At 43.2% G+C, this 21,345-nt stretch overlaps 1 protein-coding gene across 2 annotated transcripts in view; it reads left to right on the top strand.

Moving 5' to 3' along the window:
* The window catches only part of smoc2 (SPARC related modular calcium binding 2), a 42,657-nt gene that overhangs the window by 3,737 nt on the left and 17,575 nt on the right, over positions 1-21,345 (top strand). For both annotated transcript variants that reach the window (XM_047029653.1, XM_047029652.1), the window contains exons 2-9: positions 3,654-3,816; positions 12,051-12,157; positions 12,621-12,720; positions 13,291-13,335; positions 15,934-15,984; positions 16,208-16,282; positions 18,094-18,280; positions 21,050-21,132. In XM_047029653.1, the coding sequence (XP_046885609.1) occupies positions 3,687-3,816; positions 12,051-12,157; positions 12,621-12,720; positions 13,291-13,335; positions 15,934-15,984; positions 16,208-16,282; positions 18,094-18,280; positions 21,050-21,132 (778 nt within the window). In that variant the 5' untranslated portion in view covers positions 3,654-3,686. The remainder of the gene's footprint in view (positions 1-3,653; positions 3,817-12,050; positions 12,158-12,620; positions 12,721-13,290; positions 13,336-15,933; positions 15,985-16,207; positions 16,283-18,093; positions 18,281-21,049; positions 21,133-21,345) is intronic.

The following is a 21,345-nucleotide window of genomic DNA, read 5'->3' as shown; positions in this document are numbered from 1 at the left end:
TGGATTCTGATTGGTTGTCAGTGTTTTATAGTTAATCTGGAAATTGTTTTAAAGTGATCCCAACAATATTGTTCCGCTATATAGTAGTTGTTGTTATCGTCGTTCTTGGTGTGAACGTGCCTTTACCCTGTTACGGTGTGGGTACAATGTGTGTGACTGTGCTGGGGAGGTTGAAGTGAGTCAGGGGAGAGTCACATTTCTTCCTCTGCCTGTGTTGCCTCCAACATCCATAAGGACAGGCCATTCACACAACCCTCCAGCCAGACAACCAACTAATGTTAGGAAGACACAGAAGGAAGGCCCTCCTTCTCTCTCCTGTTAGCCCCAGAATTGTCACTCTGTCCTCACCCTGCAGCTTCTCTCATTCCTTAGAAGATGCCAGGGAACAGGAGGCTGGGGTTTGGGATGGTAGTTTAGCACTGGGAGTTTTGAATGGTAGTTCTGGAGTTCTAGTGTTGGTCTGCTGCAGTGGTTTACAGTAGCTGGCCGTCTGGCTGGATGCTGGGCCGCTGATTGAATGGCTGTGTTTGGGTTGTCAGTCTCTTGGCTTGTTGGAGGATGTTAATGAGAAGGCTGGTCTGGGCTCCGGGGTGGCCCATGTGGGACTGTGGTGGGGCTCATGTCTGGCTTCCTACCCACCACTATGCACGGCCGGACAGTCCCTTACACAACCTTTGTTATTATCAATGCCGACCATGGCCTGGACTAGTCTGCGGCCTTTTTCGGAAGTAGTTTTTTGACATTTGTTTTTGCTTTCATAACCCTTGCTTGGCTGTCTGTGATGGGGAGCTGTGCAGGACAGAGGATAGAGACAGCCAGGAGAATTATGAAATATAAAACATAGGGACAGAGGATGTAGAGAGATAAAACATAGGGAGAGAGAGTGGAGGGAGAAAGAAGAGAGGGAAAGATAGGATGCAGGAAGGTCACCACTGCAGGGGGAAACCCTCATTGGAAATATTGTTGATGCTGGAACAACGTGGATGAGATGAAGGGGGAGGAGGAGAAGGGAGAAAAGATAAAGGGAGGGAAGTTGAAGGGGTAGGAGGTGAAGGGGGAGGAAGTAAAGGGGGGTTGGGGGGTTCTCAGACTCAGAACTGCAGGAGCCTGTCAGTCACAACCAATGGAGCAGAGAATCTAATACAGAGAAAGACCCCCAACACACAGAACTGGGCAACTGAATGGGACTATTATGCAGTCAATTATTCATAACTGTCTCAATGGATGTTCATAGCTTAGTCATTAAAAGATGAATTAAGACAAAGGGGAAGAGGGCACTAAATGCCAGCTGCCATTCATCAGTTCATAAAAGTCGATAGAAAGATAGGGAGAGACTGAATGTGTAACAGAGAGTAAAAGAGTGTGAGAGAGAAAAGAACAGAAGGATGATGAAGACTAAATAGTGTTATAACTCAGACCCAGGGTGTTGTTAAAACATACGTTCTTTGGCCTCCAAAATGTGTGTAAGCATGTTTTTTTCATGTTCTCGTCCCTGATCTTCTCCTTTTGCAGTACACGTCCCATGCTCTTTCAAAACAATGACACAATAATACAAAGGTTTAACGGCCTGTTCATACCAAGAACGATAACGAAAACTAGAACTATATTTGCCTCCACACCAACCTTGACTTGACAACCTTGATTAGCTTCTCCAATGTGGTCTTTCATTTCAAATGCGCGAGCGCTTTCAATTTGAATGGATTCTGATTGGTTGTCAGTGTTTTATAGTTCATCAGTTGGGACAAAAAATCGTTTTGAAAGTGATCCCAACAATATCGTTTCGCTGTAGTAGTTGTCGTTGTCGTTGTCTCTTGTTTTTAACATAGAACAATTCTTAAAACTTTATCTTCATAGTTATAGTTATTGTTATCGTCCTTGGTGCGAACGGGCTTTTAGGCTGGTTTAAAAAAACATGAATTTTTCATGATAAGAAAATATTTTATTCAACACGAAAATGTGTTCCCTCCCAGCTCCTCTTCCGATGTGTTCCAACGGGCCTCTCCTTAGTCTTCCTGGGGAGATTTATGGCGAGGGAGGGGGGCTGTCTCTCCTGGCCCAGGGCAAAGCCTTGTTCCCCACAAACCCTCATCTTCCAGGTGCAGCACCCCCCCCATCCCCCCCCCCCCCCCCACAGCCCTCTAGTCTGAACACATATCCTCATTCCCTCCCTCTTTCCTTCTCTCCCTTCACTCATCTCTCAGTTAATTTGTAAGATGTCAGACACAATACATTTTTTATTGTCCACTGCCCCTCCCACTTTTATGGATGATGTTTGTTTTTGTCTCCAGGCAGATTTCCCTTGTCATTTGACACATCACAATGGATTTAAGACTGGATGTAAGATTTAAGAATGTAAGACTTTGTACTTTGTAGCTGAGGTTGATGTGAAGAAAGAAAAGGACTAAGCATCAGGAGTGTGTGTACATGTGAGTGTGTGTATGCGAGTGTATCTATGTGTGAGTGTATGCACCAAAGTGTGTGTGTATGTGCATACTCTTGACAGCGCTGACCAAAAGAAACATTAGTCACTTCTTGCAGGCAAGTATTTAAATTTCTCTGAATAGAAAATAATTATAAAAAGAGGACAGTTAAGTCCGCAGACAGACATTATTGTAAATCCTTATTATTGTAAAAACATTATTGAAAACGACACCTGCATGAGTTCTGGTTAAGAAAGTGACATGAAAGAACAAGTTTGCTTCCACCTTTTAACCCAGCCAACTCATGAAAACATGAAGTGTACAGTAGCACGCAAACAGTATGGACACCATACACTTGTACTGTAGAAACACAAAACAGCAGACATGCCAGTTTATTTAGGGTCTCTCTCATTCACTGTCCTTTCATTCATTGTAGCAGTTACAGCCGGTTGGCCAGTCCTTTGTGTGGCTGGGCGACGGGGTTTTAGTCTGTGGCTGCAAACACAATGGCGGCATTTACACAGGTGATCCCAAGCGTTCAGCTGGGAGGCTGCATCCTTGTTGCTCATTTCATGCCTGAGTCAAACATCCTTTGGGAGGGATTTGAGATGAATACCTGCACAGGTGTTGGCATGGACAAAGGCTGGAGGAGGAGTCAAAGTCGGTGTCACTCACAGTCGGATCCAGACCCCCCTTCATCCCTCTCATCTCCAGTACGCCCCCTCCCCCCCATTTCTCTCTTTTGGACAAGACACAGCACAGCCTCTGTGTGACTGGCTGACAGCAACTATCAAAAGGCCGCCATGGCAGTGTTTCATCTAGGTGTCGAGCTGTTGTATATCATTCTCTCTAATGCATTTATGAGAGGATGTAATGCCTGTTTTTGAACCACCGATGTAAAGTTCCCAAAAAAGGAACTGTCAATTAACATACTTAGTTTTTTTGGCAATGGCCAGCTGTCCTGTCTCAGACTGTGTGCCATACCAGTGATCTGAGAGGCATATTTCCCTACAGGAGCTTTAATCACACCCTATGAATCACCTTCATAAATCGCATCAGAATATCACCTGCTGCCATGGCTGGGAGGATTCAACTGTTTTGGTGCAGAGGTCAATGATTCATGGTTAACTTTTTATGTGTTCCTATCTCCCTCTTTTGCTCCCCTCTACCTCTCTCTCACTCTCTGTTTCCCTCTTTCACTATCTGTCTGTCTCTCTCTCTCTCTCCCCTCAGTTTCTGCGGGTGGACCAGGATAAGGAGTGTAACATGGAGTGTACCGGTGGGCATCGGAAGCCCCTGTGTGCCTCGGATGGGAGAACCTTCACGTCACGCTGCGAGTTCCTCCGTGCCAAGTGCCGGGACCCACAATTGGAGGTCATCCGAGGGCCGTGCAAAGGTCAGGTCACAAGTCATGCTTCAGCGCCGCCCTGTGCTCTCAAATGTTCTGTAGGTCACAGTATAGATTTCTGGGTTAAATTTGGGGGGGGATGATTTTTTTTATTGCCTTCGACCAAAAACATTTTTGAGATACACCGAATAATCATGGACTAAGAGTAAAACACCTGTTAGAATACATTTTATTATTTGGGACAAAAACAGTTTCCTGACGTTTTCTGTCATAGTACCATCTATGTAGCAAGCTTCCTCATCGATTATAAATGGACATTTGTCCTCAGTTGGATGAAATGGAATGAATTATAGGAAAGGCATTAGAGCATGAATGAGATGCCTTGACAGGAATGAATGGGGTGGTTTGCCTTGACAGGAATAAATGGGGTGGATATGCTGCCTTACTAGCAGAGCAGCATATGCCCGTTTCCAATGGTAGATTTAGGGTGAAAGGATCAATGTGGTGGGAACCCTAAAAGGTCAGCGTGCTCACAGACAGTCTCATTGTGGCGGTAGGAGAAGCCCATACATCCTGGCTCTGCCTCCACCCCCACTCCTCTTCTCTTGCCAGTCCATACCACTCCCTAAGTATCCACACCACTAGTTTAACAGTTCTTTTCCTATACATAATGCCCCATTCTTACCCATTATGATATTAGATCACAGACAGGGGGAGGTAGATAGAGGGGTTGGTGGAGAGAATAGCAAGAAGAGAGAGAAAAGTAGGGAGAATGGGGTTCTGCAGAGAAAGAGCTTGTATGTGATGGAAAAAATGTATGCGATTTTATGCCGTCTCTGGGTAGCTATAGCAACTTCTTGGAGCGGGACATCTGGATATGTGGGATGGAGGGAGAGTGAGAGAATGGAGGATTCCAGCTAGGAGGCTGAAAGGAGTGAGAGTCCATGAAAGTATTGTATTACTATATGTGTGTCTGCGTCAATGAGACAGCGGAGGCTAGATGTCTTTAACACTCTGTTGCCTCCTCCCCCACTCTCCCCCCCACTCCTGGAAGACTTGGGAGGTGTGAGCAGAAGGGACACCAGTAGACTTCAGACCAGTTAATATAACTCAATATCTGGCCCATGGGGCACAGATGGGTTTAATGTGCCATGGATTGGTGAGACTCTCACCACGTTCTATCATCGGGCTCTGATGATTCAACTGTCCTGTCATTTTTTCCAGTTGTGTTTTTGTCGCAGGCCCCTAGAGAAGGATGAGGACTACTTTCAGTTTTGGGATTTTCCATGGAGGCACTCCATCCAGAACATTCACGTCTTGCTCCCTCTTTCCGCCAGGGACAGTGACAGTAGCACAGACCAAGGCATAGTCACGAGGGCGACATTGGCCCCCTTATTTACATGACACACGCACCCGGGCACACACATAAGGGCAAACACACAGAGCTACACACACACTCCCATACACACAAACAACACACATACAAGTACACATGCTTACCACTACGCTTGCACACGCACACCAGGCTGAGAGAAGCCAGCGCACATTCCTACTCAGCCTCGCTAATGTACAATGTAGTGTATGCCAGCACGTTTTAAATCCTTGCATGTGTGAGTCATTGTTTTAACTTGATTAAAACCAGCCAGCAACCCAATCCATTCTGAATGATGAAGCACTCTTAGTATCAGTCCACTTTGGTGCCACTTCCTCTATCAGCTCTCCTCCTCCACCAGCTATCCTAAATCACCAGCTATCCTACATCCCCAACTATCCTACTCCAGCATATCCTCCATTAGCTATCCTACATCACCACCTGTCACCCTCCACCAGCTATCCTACACCACCAGCTATCCTACTCCAGCTTATTATCCTCCACTAACTATACTACATCCCCAGTTCTCCTCCCCCACCAGCCTTCCCTCTCTTCCAGTCCTCCTCCACCAGCTATCCCTCTTCCAGTCCTACTCCTCCAGCCATCCCTTTTTTCCAGTCCCACTCCTAGCCTCTACTCCCAGCTAGCTCCCAGCTAGCCGATGTCCAGGACTCTGGTGTTTGACTTGAACGGCTAGATCAGATGGACCTCAGGCAGGAGATGATCCATGGCTTTGACAAGGAGATGTGAATGGCTGCTACAGTGAGGTGGAGGAGGAAAATATGACCAAAATTATTTTGAGGACTGCAGTGAGCAAAGGAGTGAGGCTTTGAGAGAGAGAGGTGCAGGTCATGTCCCAGATTTTCTCAGGATGAATGGAATGTTCTTCAGGGGACTGAAAGCTTCCCAGCCCAGTAATGGCTTTAACACTTGGCTATGGAGCTGGCTGGTTGGTTTTCTGATTAGCAGGCTGAGGCTGGGGGTGAGTGACTTTCAAAAGTTTCAAATGAAAAAAAAGAATATTCAAAAGCAAAAAAACGTTTCTAATGCAAAAATAATCGCTAACACTTTACTGAGAGGGTGCTAGATCTTTGACAGGGGGAGCTGCGCAAATAATATCAGGGCCAGAGTGGGACCCATTTTCAGCCCACGAGTGTAATGGCCAAAACCAGCCCATCCCCACCAGGGGCCAAGGTACGTTTAACATTCGGGGCTTAACCAAAATTTAGGACCTAGTCAAGGTTTTGATGTGAGCTGAAATCGGAACTTCACATTAATGCGAGCACATGCGCGACAACTAAAAACTGCACTTTTTAATGCATGGTCTGATCATGCACTTATTTAGAAAAAAACCTAGTGTAGCCTATTAGCTTACTTATTAGTCACACAGTAACTTAACAAACTTAACACAAATAGTTGTATTTGGTGTGTGAAAAAACAAAGAGAAAGCAGGCGATCTGTTGGCCCAATTTATGAGCGGGCAGAGTGGCCCACCGGGAATTCTCCCAATTCCTCCGACGGCCACTCCGGGCCTGAATGCTGTTAATAAATTGCTATTGGGGTGCTTTGGTCTTTCTTGGGGGTGCTGAAGCACCTGCTAGCCCCTCCCTAGTGCCGCCCATGCTTGTGAACTATGATCAATTAAGAAAGAATAACCAATTCATTACTAATCACAAAAGTAACATGTCTAAAAAGTGAACAAATTAGTTATTTGTGGAACCCAGTTTATGAATATTAACGTTATAACACATCCCCCCTAATATTTGATCATACTGTATGATTATGGGACACATCCCCCCCAATATTTGATCATACTGTATGATTATGCAGGCAATTTTGATGTGACTGCTATTACGTCTTTCTGCAGTTCCGAAAATATCAAATCCCGGCCGGTCCATTTTCCAAATCTAGTCGACTTGCCTTACGCCTGGGACACACTGGCTGCGAAGCGTACGGAAGCGTCAGGATCGGCTACGACTGGTTCAAGGCTGTAGTGATGGGCATTCCGGCTCTTTTTTGTGAGCCGGCTCGTTTGACTCAGCTAAAAATAAATGTTTCACTTTAATGATTTTCTAACAAACATTGTAATCCGGAAGATGTGGTTTTGCACTTGAACATAAATGCAGCCCATGTCTTCATTAAGGATGCAAAAAAAATTTGACAAGAGAACATCAATGTTTAAATTCATATCCTAAAGAGAAGTCCTCCTCAGGCGGCTACAGTAACATAAAGGTAGGTCTTTGGAGTCTGAGACATATTGAACAGACACTCAATAGCTCAAAATAGTGAACTTATTCAATCATGAGCATGTCAGCATCACTTCCTAATTATTAAAAATGTTCTATACAAATTATCATTGGTGGCCAAGCCGCAAAGCTGCGAAGCCATCTTAAGGGTTTCTATGTATTCTTCTTCTTCTTATTATTACACATCTGTCATGGGAGTCTATGACAGCCCCAACCAAATGGTCAGAAGTTGTGAACTTTGGCACACTCTTTGGGACCAGTCCCCTCATCAATTTCACCAAGTTTTATGTCTCCATTTCAAACCCTCTAGCGCCACCAATGGGTCAAAGTTGAAGGTGTGTTTACACACGTTACTTTTGAACCATATGCCGCATTTTCCAATATGAGGTATCATTGGATTCCCTGGATCAAGACAAGTTCAACGCACTCTATGACGTCATACCCAGTCATATAGATTCTCCGCCATTTAGAATGTTAAGGATAAAAAGTTTTTTCGCTACTCCTCCTACAATTCTTGTCGAATCTTCTTCAAAATGGCCACAGATGATCTTCAGACCAAGCCTCACAAAAGTTATCCCTTGGAGCTTTGATTTTTGCAACCGTTTGTTAGTTACAGCCAATCAAATTCAGCAACTGATCCGGAAAAAGGGAAGTCAGGTAATAACCTAGTGAATCTTAGATGCATTGACTCCAAACTCGGTGTATGGATTCATGACCCTCTCATTAAGAGCTCCGAAAAAGTCAGGGTCATTTGAGCTCTAGGGGGAGCTACAATAGGCGAAACTGTGTTTTGACCAATAACTGTTGATTTGTTTGTCGTATTTAAGTGATTCCTATGTCTCGTGATATCTTAGGAGATCCCGTGTCTGACGCATGTTAACGCATGATACCAGACGAATTGATGAAGCCACCATTTTGAATGAATGAATTAAACTTTTACACAAAGCCTACACAAATCCAATATTCACCAGATTGGGCACAGATTATCATCAGACCACATGTCACATGACATGTCAAAATAGGACTTAATTACAGCTGTTGGGGCAACAACTTGGGCCAAATCTGACCACGAGTGCCACAGGAGAAACGGCTTACTTTTTGTATACAGTAACTGTAAACAGCAATTCTCAGCGCTGAAAATGGCTCACTGGGATAAGGCGGGCTCCTAGAAAGGTTCGAATCCATCCAAAGTCTCAAGCATGTCATGATACTGGTTAACTGTTTAGTGAAGCCAGGTATGCGACAGTTGCTGTCGAGCAGTATAATCATAATGGTCACGATAATGTTTCATTCTCAGGGGATTTATACTCATAAAGAGTCCGATTTATTGTGCTTTGTAGATATGTGTCCTCTAACCTCTAGGGGGTCGATCCCGTGTCTGACACACGTTAACTTGTGATACCAGCCGAATTGATGCTGCCATTTTGAATGAATTAATAAACGTTTTTGTCCTACTCCTACAAAATATATCAAATATTCACCAAATTTGGGACAAATTATCTTCAGACCACAATCACATTGACATGTCAAAATAGGACTGAATTACAACTGTTTAAACTTGGGCCAAATCGGACAACCGCTTGCCACAGGAAAAACAGCTTATATTTTTACCCAGTAACTGAACTGTGATTTGCAGCACTGAGAATCGCTCACTAGGATAAGTTGGTGTCCTGGCAACGGCAACGTCAGAGGTTCGAATCCAGCCTAAGCCGACGAGCTTGTCATGCCTCTGATTCTCTGTTTAGCGAGACTGTAAGCCACTGCAAAGGGAGCCAGGTACACTGCAGTCGCTAGTTACCTGTAGTCAAGCTACAAGCTATAGTCAATGCAATCATCACACAAACTATCAAAATTATTTTAGATTTTCGAAACCGCTTGTCCGGTATAGCCAATCGAAATCGATAGCAGAGCCGCCAAACAGAAAGTTGTCGTATTTCAACAAATCTTTGATCGATTCACGCCAAACTTGCTGCGTGTACTTGGAACACTCTTCTGAGGTTGTCGAAAGTTTCTTGTAGGTCATCTGACCTGCTTGGCCACCCCATTGCTGCTTGCAGCTACAGTGCCCTCCAAAAGTCTTGGAACAGTGAGGCGAATTCCTTTATTTTTGCTGTAGACTGAAAACATTTGGGCTTGACATCAAATAATGAACGTGAGACCAGAGATCAACGTTTCAGCTTTTATTTCTAGGTATTTACATCAGGATCTGATGCACAACTAAGAAAATATCACATTTTGTTTGAATCCACCCATTTGTCATGTGAGCAAAAGTATTGGAACAGATATACTTAAAACATATTTAAGTGAATAAGACTTAATATTTAGTTGCAAATCCTTTGCTTTCAATAACTGCAGCAAGTCTGTGACCCATTGACGTCACCAAACTTTTGCATTCTTCCTTTTTGATGCTTTCCCAGGCTTTCACTGCAGCCTCTTTCAGTTGTTGTTTGTTTTGTGGGGTTCCTCCCTTCAGTCTCCTTAAGCAGGTAAAATGCATGCTCTATAGGGTTTAAGTCTGGAGATTGACTTGGCCAGTCTAATACCTTCCATTTCTTGCCCCTGATGAACTCCTTTGTTGTTTTGGCAGTGTGTTTTGGGTCGTTATCTTGCTGCATGATGAAGGCTCTGCCAATCAGTTTGGTTGCATCTTTCCTTAAATTGGCAGACAAAATGTTTCTGTAGACTTCCGAGTTCATTTTGCTGCTGCCATCATGTGTTACATCCTCAATGAAGATTAATGAGCCCGTCCTAGAAGAAGCCATGCAAGCCCAAGCCATGACATTACCTCCACCGTGTTTCACAGATGAGCTTGTGTGTTTGGGATCATGAGCAGTTCCTTTCTTTCTCCAAACTTTAGCCTTTCCATCACTTTGGTAAAAGTTAATCTTTGTCTCATCAGTCCATAAAACTTTGTCCCAGAATTTTTGAGGTTCATCTCTGTACTTTTTGGCAAATTCCAGCCTGGCCTTCCTATTCTTCTTGCTAATGAGTGGTTTGCATCTTCTGGTGTAGCCCTTGTACTTTTGTTCATGAAGTCTTCTGCGAACAGTAGATAGTGATACCTTCACTCCTGCCATCTGGAGGTTGTTGCTGATCTCACTAACAGTTGTTTTAGGGTCTTTCTTTACAGCTCTCACAATGTTTCTGTCATCAACTGCTGATGTTTTCCTTGGTCTACCTGTTCGACGTCTGTTACTTAGTACACCAGTAGTTTTCTTCTTCTTCAGGACATTCCAAATGGTTGTACTGGCTATGGCCAATGTTTCTGCAATGGCTCTGATTGATTTTCCATCTTCTCTAAGACTCACAATTGCTTGTTTTTCACCCAAAGACAGCGCTCCGGTTTTCATGTTGTTTTCACCTCTGAATACAGTCTGCATAGACAAAACCTATCTTACCCAATCTGAACCTGAGTGTAGACATTCAGTGGTATTTATTGATTGAATAATGTATGTAATAGGACACACCTGGGCAACAAAACACACCTGTCAGTCATATGTTCCAATACTTTTGCTCACGTGACAAATGGGTGGGTTCGAACAAAAAGGTGATATTTTCTAATTTGTGCATCAGATCCTGATGTAAATACCTGGAAATAAAAGCTGAAACGTTGATCTCTGGTTTCACATTCATCGTTTGATGTCAAGCCCAAATGTTTTCAGTCTACAGCAAAAATAAAGGAATTGGCCTCACTGTTCCAATACTTTTGGAGGGCACTGTATATTTATTTTTATTATTCTATAACCTTCAGAATACACAGCTCTTATGTTATGTTTAATGGTGGTTCCTCCTTTCACCCCCCCCCCACGTATGATCTGTCTCCCCTTTGCTGATTTTCTGATGGGAATTCGGGGACAAAAACACTTGTAGGCATGTCTCGTGAATTGCCAAACCTCAATTGGTGGCGCAGAGCTCAAATATTTGCTTTACGAATTGCGAAATGTGATAGTGAAACAATCTGCCAAAATATACCCTGACCCGTATGCCTGTTCCTTGTCCATACATTTTAAGCTATAGCAGGACAATTTATCTCCAAGAGAGTGAGAAATACAAGAGAGTGAGAAATACAAGGTGTTGTTGCTTGAGAGTGTTTGAACTGGTTGAAATGCATGAGTCTCACGGCGAATGCTTGAGATGTGAGAGCCCGGCAATAACGTTATCCATTCTTTTTGTTGCCTCCTGCCTTGCTCCATGGTAGCTTCGTAGACCAGCTTTCGTTTGTTGTGCGTGACATAGGCATATCTAGCCCTATTTTGGGTTAGGGCTGGAGCCCCCCCAAAAGTTTCATTAGCCCCCCTTCCCCTAAAACCCACTAGAGGACACCATTTAAAAGGATATTTAAAAAAAGTATTCGGGGGGAACATGCCCCCAGACCCCCCTAGTTTTGCTGGGTCACAGGAAAAATAATAGGTTTTATCTAGGGGCTTAGCCCCCCCAAAAGTGGGAACCTAGATTTGCCCCTGGTGCGTGATAGCCAAGAAATGAAAAAGGCACACAATAATTGGACGTTGAAACTATTTCCCCTTTATTTATTTATTTTTGTTCATATTAGAAGATTCCCTGCTGCCTGTCATGTTACTAGCCTTGATGTGCTTGTTCATGTCCAGGAACAGAGTTATGAGAACTGATGTTTAGTGACCCTGGTGATTTATTTTGCTTTCCAGATACGTCTAGATGTGTTGCAGAGAAGAAGTACACAGAGCAGCAGGCCAAGAAGCTCTTTCCTCAGGTGTTTGTCCCTGTCTGTAACCCTGACGGTACCTACAGCGAGGTAAGATGCATACAGAAACACCAAGACTAGACCTGGGTCGATTACCGAAAATATTCTTCTCAGCCACTGAAATGACACCAACTGATCAGTCCTCTTAATGTTAATTGCAAAGCAAATCAAACTCACCTCAAATTCTTGGAACTCTCTGATTAACCCAGGTCTGGCACACACATATACCTTTATTCCAAGTAATGGTTTATCTAAATATGAGCAAGACTACAGTGATTGGGGGTTAGAGTTAGTTTTAGGGGTTTGGGTATTACTTAGTTCATGTAAATTGGGACACTTAAAACTTTCCACTTGTAGTTCTTGATTATCTGCTTTACTTACGATATGTAAGTGGTTTTGGATAAACCATCTGCTAAATGAAAAAATATACTATAAATGTAGACAGTGTTGTCCTAATAACTGCTCCACTACTGTATTTAACTTTGTGTGTAACTAACCCTAACCCTAACCCCAGGTGCAGTGTCACAGTTACACAGGTTACTGCTGGTGTGTGACCCCAAACGGGCGTCCAATCAGTGGCTCAGCAGTGGCCAATAAGAAGCCCCGATGCCAAGGTAGGCAGGTCCAGACTCAAACATCACAGAATATATAGTACTAGTGACATCAATTTTAATTTATTTTGCAATGATGACCATGCCTGTTTAACCTGGTCACACAGCAAAATTGACATTTTTGCAAACGTGAAGAATATTACTGCCAAACCATAATGCAATCAGCTCTCTCATGGGAAAACTCAGAATGAGCGATCCTTCTGAGACCTCAGTGTTAGCTGACGCTGGACTCTGACTGCTCAAGGGTAAGGGACTGGTGTGTATAAGTCCAGTAGAAAATCCCACTGCTGAGTTGAGCAACAAAGTTAAACTGCAAAGAATGCCAGCGTTCCTGGCTAACAGCATCTGCCAAACACTCAAATAACCAATGCCACATGTCCCTGTGTGTGTTTGTTCTCACTGGGCCTCAGTTGGGAGTCCACCGTGTGACTGTAGTTGTGAGGCAGCAAACAGAGCATGCAGTTCCTGTGGGTATTTGAGTTTCTGTACACCGAGTACTTGGTGGCTGTATAAGGAAAGCTGCTAACTCAGTATCATCATGTTCATGGCTAACTGTGAAACCTATAATTTCAGGGTCAAAGCAAGAGAGAGCCAGTACTAGAGAACCAGGGAAAGCAGGTGAGTAGCAAGCCAGGGAAAACTACAGGACTACAAAATACATATACAGTATATATTTCATTGTTTCATTGTTTGTTGTTTTATGTGTGTGTGCATAAAACAACATGTGCATGGGGGTGTAAGAGAGAGTGAGAAAGTGTGCTTGTGTGTGTAAGCACCTGTGTAACTTAACATGTGTAAAGTGTTATGAGGGATTGACATGTTAGAGCTTGCCTCTCCAACATTTTGTTAATTGAGAAAGTGAGAGCAGCCTTTGAGGCAGGTGTGAAAGGCTGTCTGGGACAGAGGCAGGGGCGTTGCTAGACCCTTTTTACTGGAGCACGTTCCCCAGTATAAATATGCTGTGCCCCAGTAAATCTCAAATTTGAGTTTTAACAATTTACTTTATTAGTAATTTAGATGCACGCAAGGCAGAATTGAGATAGGCTAAGAAAACATTACAAAACTGAACAACGTTTCTAAATAATAGGCCTACGATCATATTATTTGGACTCAAAAATAATAACAACACAAGTCCAACTTCTTATATATATATATATTATTATATGGATTATTATATTATACGAAAAACTATTTGTGCTCAAATGAATGCGAAATAAATTGCTTGACGTGCGCTCGCATTAACTATTGATGTCCCTGCCGAAGCTGATATTTAACTTGCGTCCCTGATCTGTGCGTATCATGGGTTACACAAGGGAAGTTTCTATATTGCATTGTGTTGTACACTTCTTGGGAGTGTGCAACACGCTTGAACATGCTTCAAGCTTGGAAGAAGAAAAAAAGTGATATGATATGAGTAATAAGGGGCCTGTGCCCCAGTAGAGCTTTATGTTTAGCAACGCTCCTGGACAGAGGAGTGAGTCAAACTAGAGGATCTGTGTTGGGCTTTCGAAGACACACACACAGTTAAATAACCTCGAACCTAGCCTGTGACTGACTCTTCTCCACAGCAACATCCAGAAAAACTGTTAGTGATTGATTACAGCTTTGAATCAACCTGTCACAGCTTTGAATCAACCTGTCCTCTTTTGGACAAGTCCTCATTTTACTCTACCTCTTACCTCACCTTTTTCTTTTTCCACCTTTTCTCTCTACTTTCTCACTGCACCATGTCTCTCTTCCCTCCTCTCTCTACGTCTCTTATTTTCTGTCTTTACCTGAGCCACTAAATATAATACAAGTGTGAGTTTAAATGCCTTTCACTTGTCACTTAAACTGACTTCATTTTAGAGCTAAAGGCTTTTGATTCAATTGTTCTGGAGAGAACAGTATGATCTGGAAAGAGAGCTTTCCTCGTGGCTGATGTGTGTGTGTGTGTGTGTTTGAACGCACGTGTGTGACATATTCTCTTCTGTCTAACTTTGACTGTCTGTTCATCAGATTGTATACAGGCAGATTGTATACAGGCTGATGACAGAACCACAGAGAGAACCTTAGCAAGGAAGGATTCAAAATCCAGAGAGACAACGAGAAATAGAAAAGAAGAAATATAGAGGAAGACCACTAAAGAGATAGAGATAGCAAGAGAGAAAGAGGAAGTGTGTGGTTCAGTCCATTAGTTGATCTCATCTCAGAGCAAACTTTAGATTTGTGGTGTAACCAAAGTCTCAAAATAGCAGTTAATCGCATGAATATTTTGAATTTGCAGAGGTCCATGTTTAGCTACACCTGTCTAGGTGGTCCTCTTTGCTACTGTATTATCCATTGCTACTGTGATATCCATTTTAATTCTGGATATCCAAATTTAGTGTTAGACTTGATGACTTGAAGCACATTTTTTAATAAGTTGACACAAACTGATGCTGCTCAGCCACAAATAGCATGGGGATTTCCCTATGTCTTCTCTAATATGACTCCAGTGCACATTCACATGTAAGGAGCAACATTTAGGCACCACAAAAAAAACTCAGGTAGTGTTAGGTTGTGTGTGCGTGCATGCGTGTGTGTTGGCAAGGTTTACCACACTTGTGGCCTGAGCTGTAGACTAACTAGCCCCTTTCCCAATCCCTCACTCCCTCCATCCCTCCCTCTTCCACAAATCAAACAAGACCAAGACTCCCTGCTTTCACCCCCCTCTCCCTTCTGTTTATAGGTTCATCTCAAACATGTGTGTGGCTGGATGTTGCATTCATTTTTTGTCTCTCCTATCATGCCTCCTCTCCGGCTTCCTATCCCCCTGTCCTCCCTCCTCCACTCCAGTCTCTTCTCCTTCCTCGCCTCTTTCCTCTCCTTCTACCTTCCCTCTTTTTTTCTTTTTACTTCTATACCCTGCAGTCTCTCCTACCTCCTCTCTTTCCTTTCCACCTCTTCTTTTTTCTCTCCAGTCCTCTTCTTCCACCGTATTCTGCTACATAGATAACACACTGCCAAACAGCTGTTCAAATCATGACCACTACTGCATATCTACACTCACTGTAAGTCTCTCTGTCACTCCCTCTCTCTACAATCTCTTTCCCCCTCTGTGAATTTGAATCTCTCTACTCTATCGCTCTTGGCCGGGCCATGTGCAAATATCTAAAGATTGTTTTAAGTGTTGTCACATCTAGTTTACTCTCATAATTGTAGTTTCCTTGCAAATCTTTTCCATTCTTAATGCAGATGAGTCCACTGGTCTGGTAGTGGAGCCTCAGTCCCAGACAGATGAGGAAGGTAAGATCTATGTTTACATATTCATCCTCATCCCTACGTTCCTCTCTATCAACATTATCATCAAACTTTTGTGAAATGCTGATGTAACCATCTGACAATGTTACCACAAAACCTTTTATGCTACTCCTACGTGTGTGTGTGCTTCATATGTGTGTGTGTGTGCGTGCGTGCAGGCTTGTGCTTGTGTGATGGAATGTTCTCTAATAAAACAGTTTTCTCTTAGACATAATTTCTCAGTACCCCACACTGTGGACAGAGCAGGTCCGCAGCAGACAGAACAACCGGACCAGAACGCAATGTGAGTTCACACACAAATTCCTCTACAGCTCATTCACATTAAGCATTCTGTAAAGATGCCCAAAACTCCTGATTATTTCCCCAAAACGTACAACTAAAGAACTCCAGATTTACGAGAACGGCAATGAGATTTACTGATGAATTATTCCTCCTATGAACATGAAGTTGGACAATGGAGAGGACCACTGATTCGAAGCTTTTGTTAATTAAGATTATATCCTGTCCTTCACATTAATGGCAGTTTGGAGCCAGAGCTCTGAACTCTCTCTGTGTGGCTGTGCTGGGCCTCGTGGCTGTAATTGTGAGCACATGGAGCATCTTCCATTTCTCTGGCAGGCTCTCTCCTCCTCCCTCACACATTGATGTCATTGCATGGATCAATGGCTTCTTTATTTATTCTCTCGCTCTTTGGGGAAAACGATTGCATACTTTTTTAAACAATGCTATTTTGGTCGGCACATAATGAGAATCGTGTTGTGGTATTGTGTTGTGTGTGTGTGTGTGTGCACAGGCTTGAACATTTGTGTGTATGGGTACATTTGCGTGTGTGAATCACTCTGTCCTGATTTACGACTAATAAAAGCAATGCAAACATGGTGTTGATGGTTTCCATTACCCATGAGCCTCTGGGTGGGTCAGGGTTTCTCTGCAGGATGTTATTTCTATTAAAAAGGGTTTTTGACAAAGCAGAATCAAACTGATGCTGAGGGGAAGGACTCTGGTAAGGAGAGACAGGCTTGAAAGTCGAGAGAGGGGGAAGCTCTTTGCATGTGGGTAAAGTCTCATGCTTAATATAAACAGAAGAAAAGGGATATGCCTATTCCTGCATTTGCATCCGAGGCCAGAGGGTGAAAAAAGTAGAGCAAGGCTGGAGGAAACTCTTATCCTATCCTCCCTGGTGCAGCAGTTTAATGCTACAAGGGAGAGAGAAGGGGAGGGGAAAAGAGAGAGGGGATATTGAGAGAGAAAGGGGGAGAGAAATAGAGAGAGATGATGCATTGGAGAGAGAGAGACTGTGAGAGGGATGGACAGAGAGAAAGAGATAGAGCAGGGGTTGACAAGAACCTTGATTCCTGGTTTGATTAAACCTGAAAACATTGATTGTTGTGTTGGCATGAAGTGTCACACTCCATGAATCCAATGAATATATGAACAATTATATCATTGGGACAGTGTAGTTTGTATTTATGTGTGTGTGTGGGTTCAGTGGGTGTTTGTGGGGGCATGCTTGTGTGTGTGTGCAGGCTTGTGTGTGTGTGTCTAAGAGAGAAATAGATATGTGCACAGACAGAGAGACATAGAGAAGACAGTTTGGTCAGAGGGATCACTAATTGTTGCTGTAGGGCAGAAACCTTGTATGTTTAACCATTACTTTTCATAAAATAAAAAAATAACCAAAAAATGTAATCATTGAATACTGCATCCTTAAAGTTGGAATTGTGTCATTATACAAGTTCAGATACTTGTATGTTCTGCTGTATGCAACACTTCATTCAAGATGGAGACGGGGTGGAGCTATGAGGTTTAACAGTTTGAGGATCCAATGGAGTTAAGAGATTCAGTCACAAGCTCTTTCGTGTTTACTTTTCATTTGTTCAATATTTGTAAAACCCACAGACAGTTGGGTGACCAATAGCATTGATTTTTTTAAAAAAAAGGTATTGCCCTGACAGTGACGTAATGAAACAAACATAAGGCGTGGGCTCATTGGATTTTAAAATATTTTACAGCCACAGGCAGTTTTTGTAATTTGTAATTCATACTATGGGGGGGCTGGTGAAGCAGTACACTCACCTTTCTCCCCCCTGGTAGCCTCGTCATGTGACCAGGAACAGCAGTCAGCCCAGGAGGAGTCTCGCCAGCATAAGAACGAGGCAGTGTTCGTGCCCGACTGTGCCCACGGAGGCCTCTACAAGCCTGTCCAGTGCCACCCCTCCACTGGGTACTGCTGGTGTGTACTGGTGGACACTGGGAGGCCCATTCCTGGCACTTCCACCAGGTAAGACACATAACTTTAACACAACTACACTCCCTGTTGAAGATTACTTTTTTGTCTTTGTCTCCCTTCTGGGACCTGGTCTCCTCTCTAATTAAGCCTGTCGGTTGCATAAATAGTACATTCACATTTAGTCATTTAGCAGACTCTCTTATCCAGAGCGACTTACAGTAAGTACAGGGACATTCCCCCCGAGGCAAGTAGGGTGAAGCGCCTTGCCCAAGGACACAACGTCATTTGGCATGGCAGGGAATCAATCTGGCAACCTACTGATTACTAGCCCAACTCCCTCACCGCTCAGCCATCTGACACCCTTGTAAATAGTAAGACTTAATTTACTGTAGGAAAGTTAACCACCTCTCCTCCTGGCTAAGCGTGCGGTAAGAGCTTTGTTGCTATGCCAACGATATGTTAGTATGTCATTATCTTAGCATCATTTATTACAAAAGGAAATACGTTTGTTAATTAAACTTTTTACTGGGGTCTGCTTTTCCGCTAACATTTAATTTGATTAAATTGGATACTACATGTAATTAAATTAGTTGACAACGTAAGTCATTGCATTGCATAGCCATCTGCGTCGGAGTTGTTGATAAATGGAAATAGTGTTGAGGTTAAATTAAGAAGCTTAAAAATGCATTCAAATTAACTTAATTACATTTGACGTATTGTATTCCTCCAACAGATACAGGTTTTCAGCAGGTTTAGATGTGTCGATCTTCCTCCGTTAAGAGTCGTTGTTGTGTCCGCCATCTTTTCTTTTTTCATGAAACATCTAATTTTACCCATAATGCATAGTGCAACAGGCTATCTAAGTCAGTCTTACATTAGTCACTCATAGGGAAGCTTTATGCAACAGGTAAATTGAAGTGTCTATGGCAAGTAGGACTTAAAGTTACATTTAAGTCTAAGACCGAATCCCAATACTCCCCCTTACCCCTTACCCCTTCCCCTTAGTTTTGCGCGTTCCCGTGAGAGCTAGTGGTGTCCCAATACTCTTTTTGAGCTAGGGGTAGGGCTTAAAACCAAGTAAGATCGGGAGCTTACTTGAAACCTAGGACTATGTGAAAACTGCGCGACCGGCAACAATGGCGGCCAGATCATGCAGAGAGTCCGATAAATGTAATATTTTCGGCTTAATTAATTGATAAAAAAAATTATGAGTCTTGTTTTGTGTTATAAACAGTCATGAACATATATATTTGCAACCATTTTCCTAATTGAAACGTTTCTAAAAATCGCTAGTTTGGTACGCTAATGGTACAGTGCTGAATTGCACAACAGTCCCGCATTTCTTTGACTAGCATGTCTACAGTTTTAAGTAAACTCCATTAGCAGCGAATTTCGATTAATATCAGTGCATAACACTACTTGCTTTGGAGATATCGAAACGTGCTAGATGACGTACCTGTAACCAAGTGGCGTCCTATTTCTTAGGGATATGTAGCCCTTACCCCTCAGTTTCAAGGGCTAGGGGTAAACTAAGGGCTAGGGGTAAGGGGAAGGGGTAAGGGGGAGTATTGGGATTCGGCCTAAGACTAGGTATATTTTTATGCAACTGGCCCCAGGTTTTTCTTCTGGTAGCTGGTTTCCCCTCTGGTAGCTGGTCTCTCCCTTCTGATAGCTTGTCTCCCCCTTCTGGTTGCTGGTTACACCAATCTAGTAGCTGGTCTCCACTTTGATAGCTAGTCTCCCTGTTTTCATTCAACATGGTACCTGGTACTGTAGCTGATATTAAACAAGCCCACCTAGTGTAGACTGAGGAGGGCGCTCCATCAGGGGTAGTGCAGCTGTGTGAACAAGAGGTCAGAGGTCAGGGAGACTGGCAGGGTAGCTAGCAGAGATGGAGCATTTGTGCACGTGGATCCAGTTCTAAAGAGGCCTGGGCATGGATGCTGGATCTTGGTATCAGATTAACAAGGTCCCAGGCAGAGCGCCAGGCAACACATTAGCACATGTACCGTCTCTGCATATCCCCCTTCTCTTCACGCTGACCTGATCTGCTCTTGGCCCAGCAGTGTTCAGTGCTCCTCCGGCACTCCAAGGTTCCAAAGAAGTCCATTTATACTCCACACTGTCCCACGCTCCCTGTCTCCCCTCTTTATCTTATCCTTGTCTCTCTCTCCCTTTCCCTCTCCCCTCTCCTTACGCTCACACACTCTCATTCTCTCTTTCGATTTTATTCCCCCTTGCCCACTTTACAGTATGTCTATCCCTCCTTCTCCCATTGTTCTTTCCCTCCCTCTCCTTTTCTATCCTCCTTCTTATTCAATTTTATTCTTTACCTCTGTCTTTTCCCTCAGTCATCCCTCTTTCTCTATTTCTCAAGTCTCACACTTCCAAACAACAATTTCCCCTTTCTGACCTTTGGCTGCAATCCTTCTCTTTGGAAGCAATGATGCATTTAAATATACTGGGATACTTGGGCCATGCTGGTTTGCACTTACTAGTATTATGATATCTCTTCCAAACACTGTAACACAATTTGTGTTCCTATGGAAGCCAGGTGTATTTTGTAATGTGCCTTTATTTAGACAAGGTTTTATTCTGAGAGCAAGGTAATTTGCAAAAAGACCCTGCATTCTAGAAAAATAAGGGCATATACAGTCAATATGCATTTCATTACAAACAGGTCAACACAGCGGAGGTATAAGTAAATAATGGACACGTCAACATTAGACACATCATATCAAATAACATTTTTGCTTGTGAAACATGTCTCCATTTGTATTTGCCCCTGAAGGCACCAAAACATCCTATTTTCTATTCTAGATATGAGCAGCCCAAATGTGATGTCAATGCACGAGCCCACCCAACCAAACCTAAGGACCATTACCGGAGCAGGCATCTCCAAGGTTGGTTTCAGTCAAATGTATGCTCTGACCTTCTTCACATCCACAACACACTGGTATGTGGTCCAAACTTTTCATCCTTAGCCTAGAAGTGAAAACTGTGTGAGAGTAATTGGACTGCATGTCCATGTGTGTGTCTTTATTGACATTTTTATTGGTCCAGGAGGTGTTTGATAATGACTTGAGGATTTCCAGATTTCCCAGCACCCCTCACAA

The sequence above is a fragment of the Hypomesus transpacificus genome, chromosome 11, assembly GCF_021917145.1.
Source record: "Hypomesus transpacificus isolate Combined female chromosome 11, fHypTra1, whole genome shotgun sequence".
Classification (NCBI taxonomy): Eukaryota; Metazoa; Chordata; class Actinopteri; order Osmeriformes; family Osmeridae; genus Hypomesus; species Hypomesus transpacificus.
This window is presented reverse-complemented; position numbering and strand designations above follow the sequence as displayed.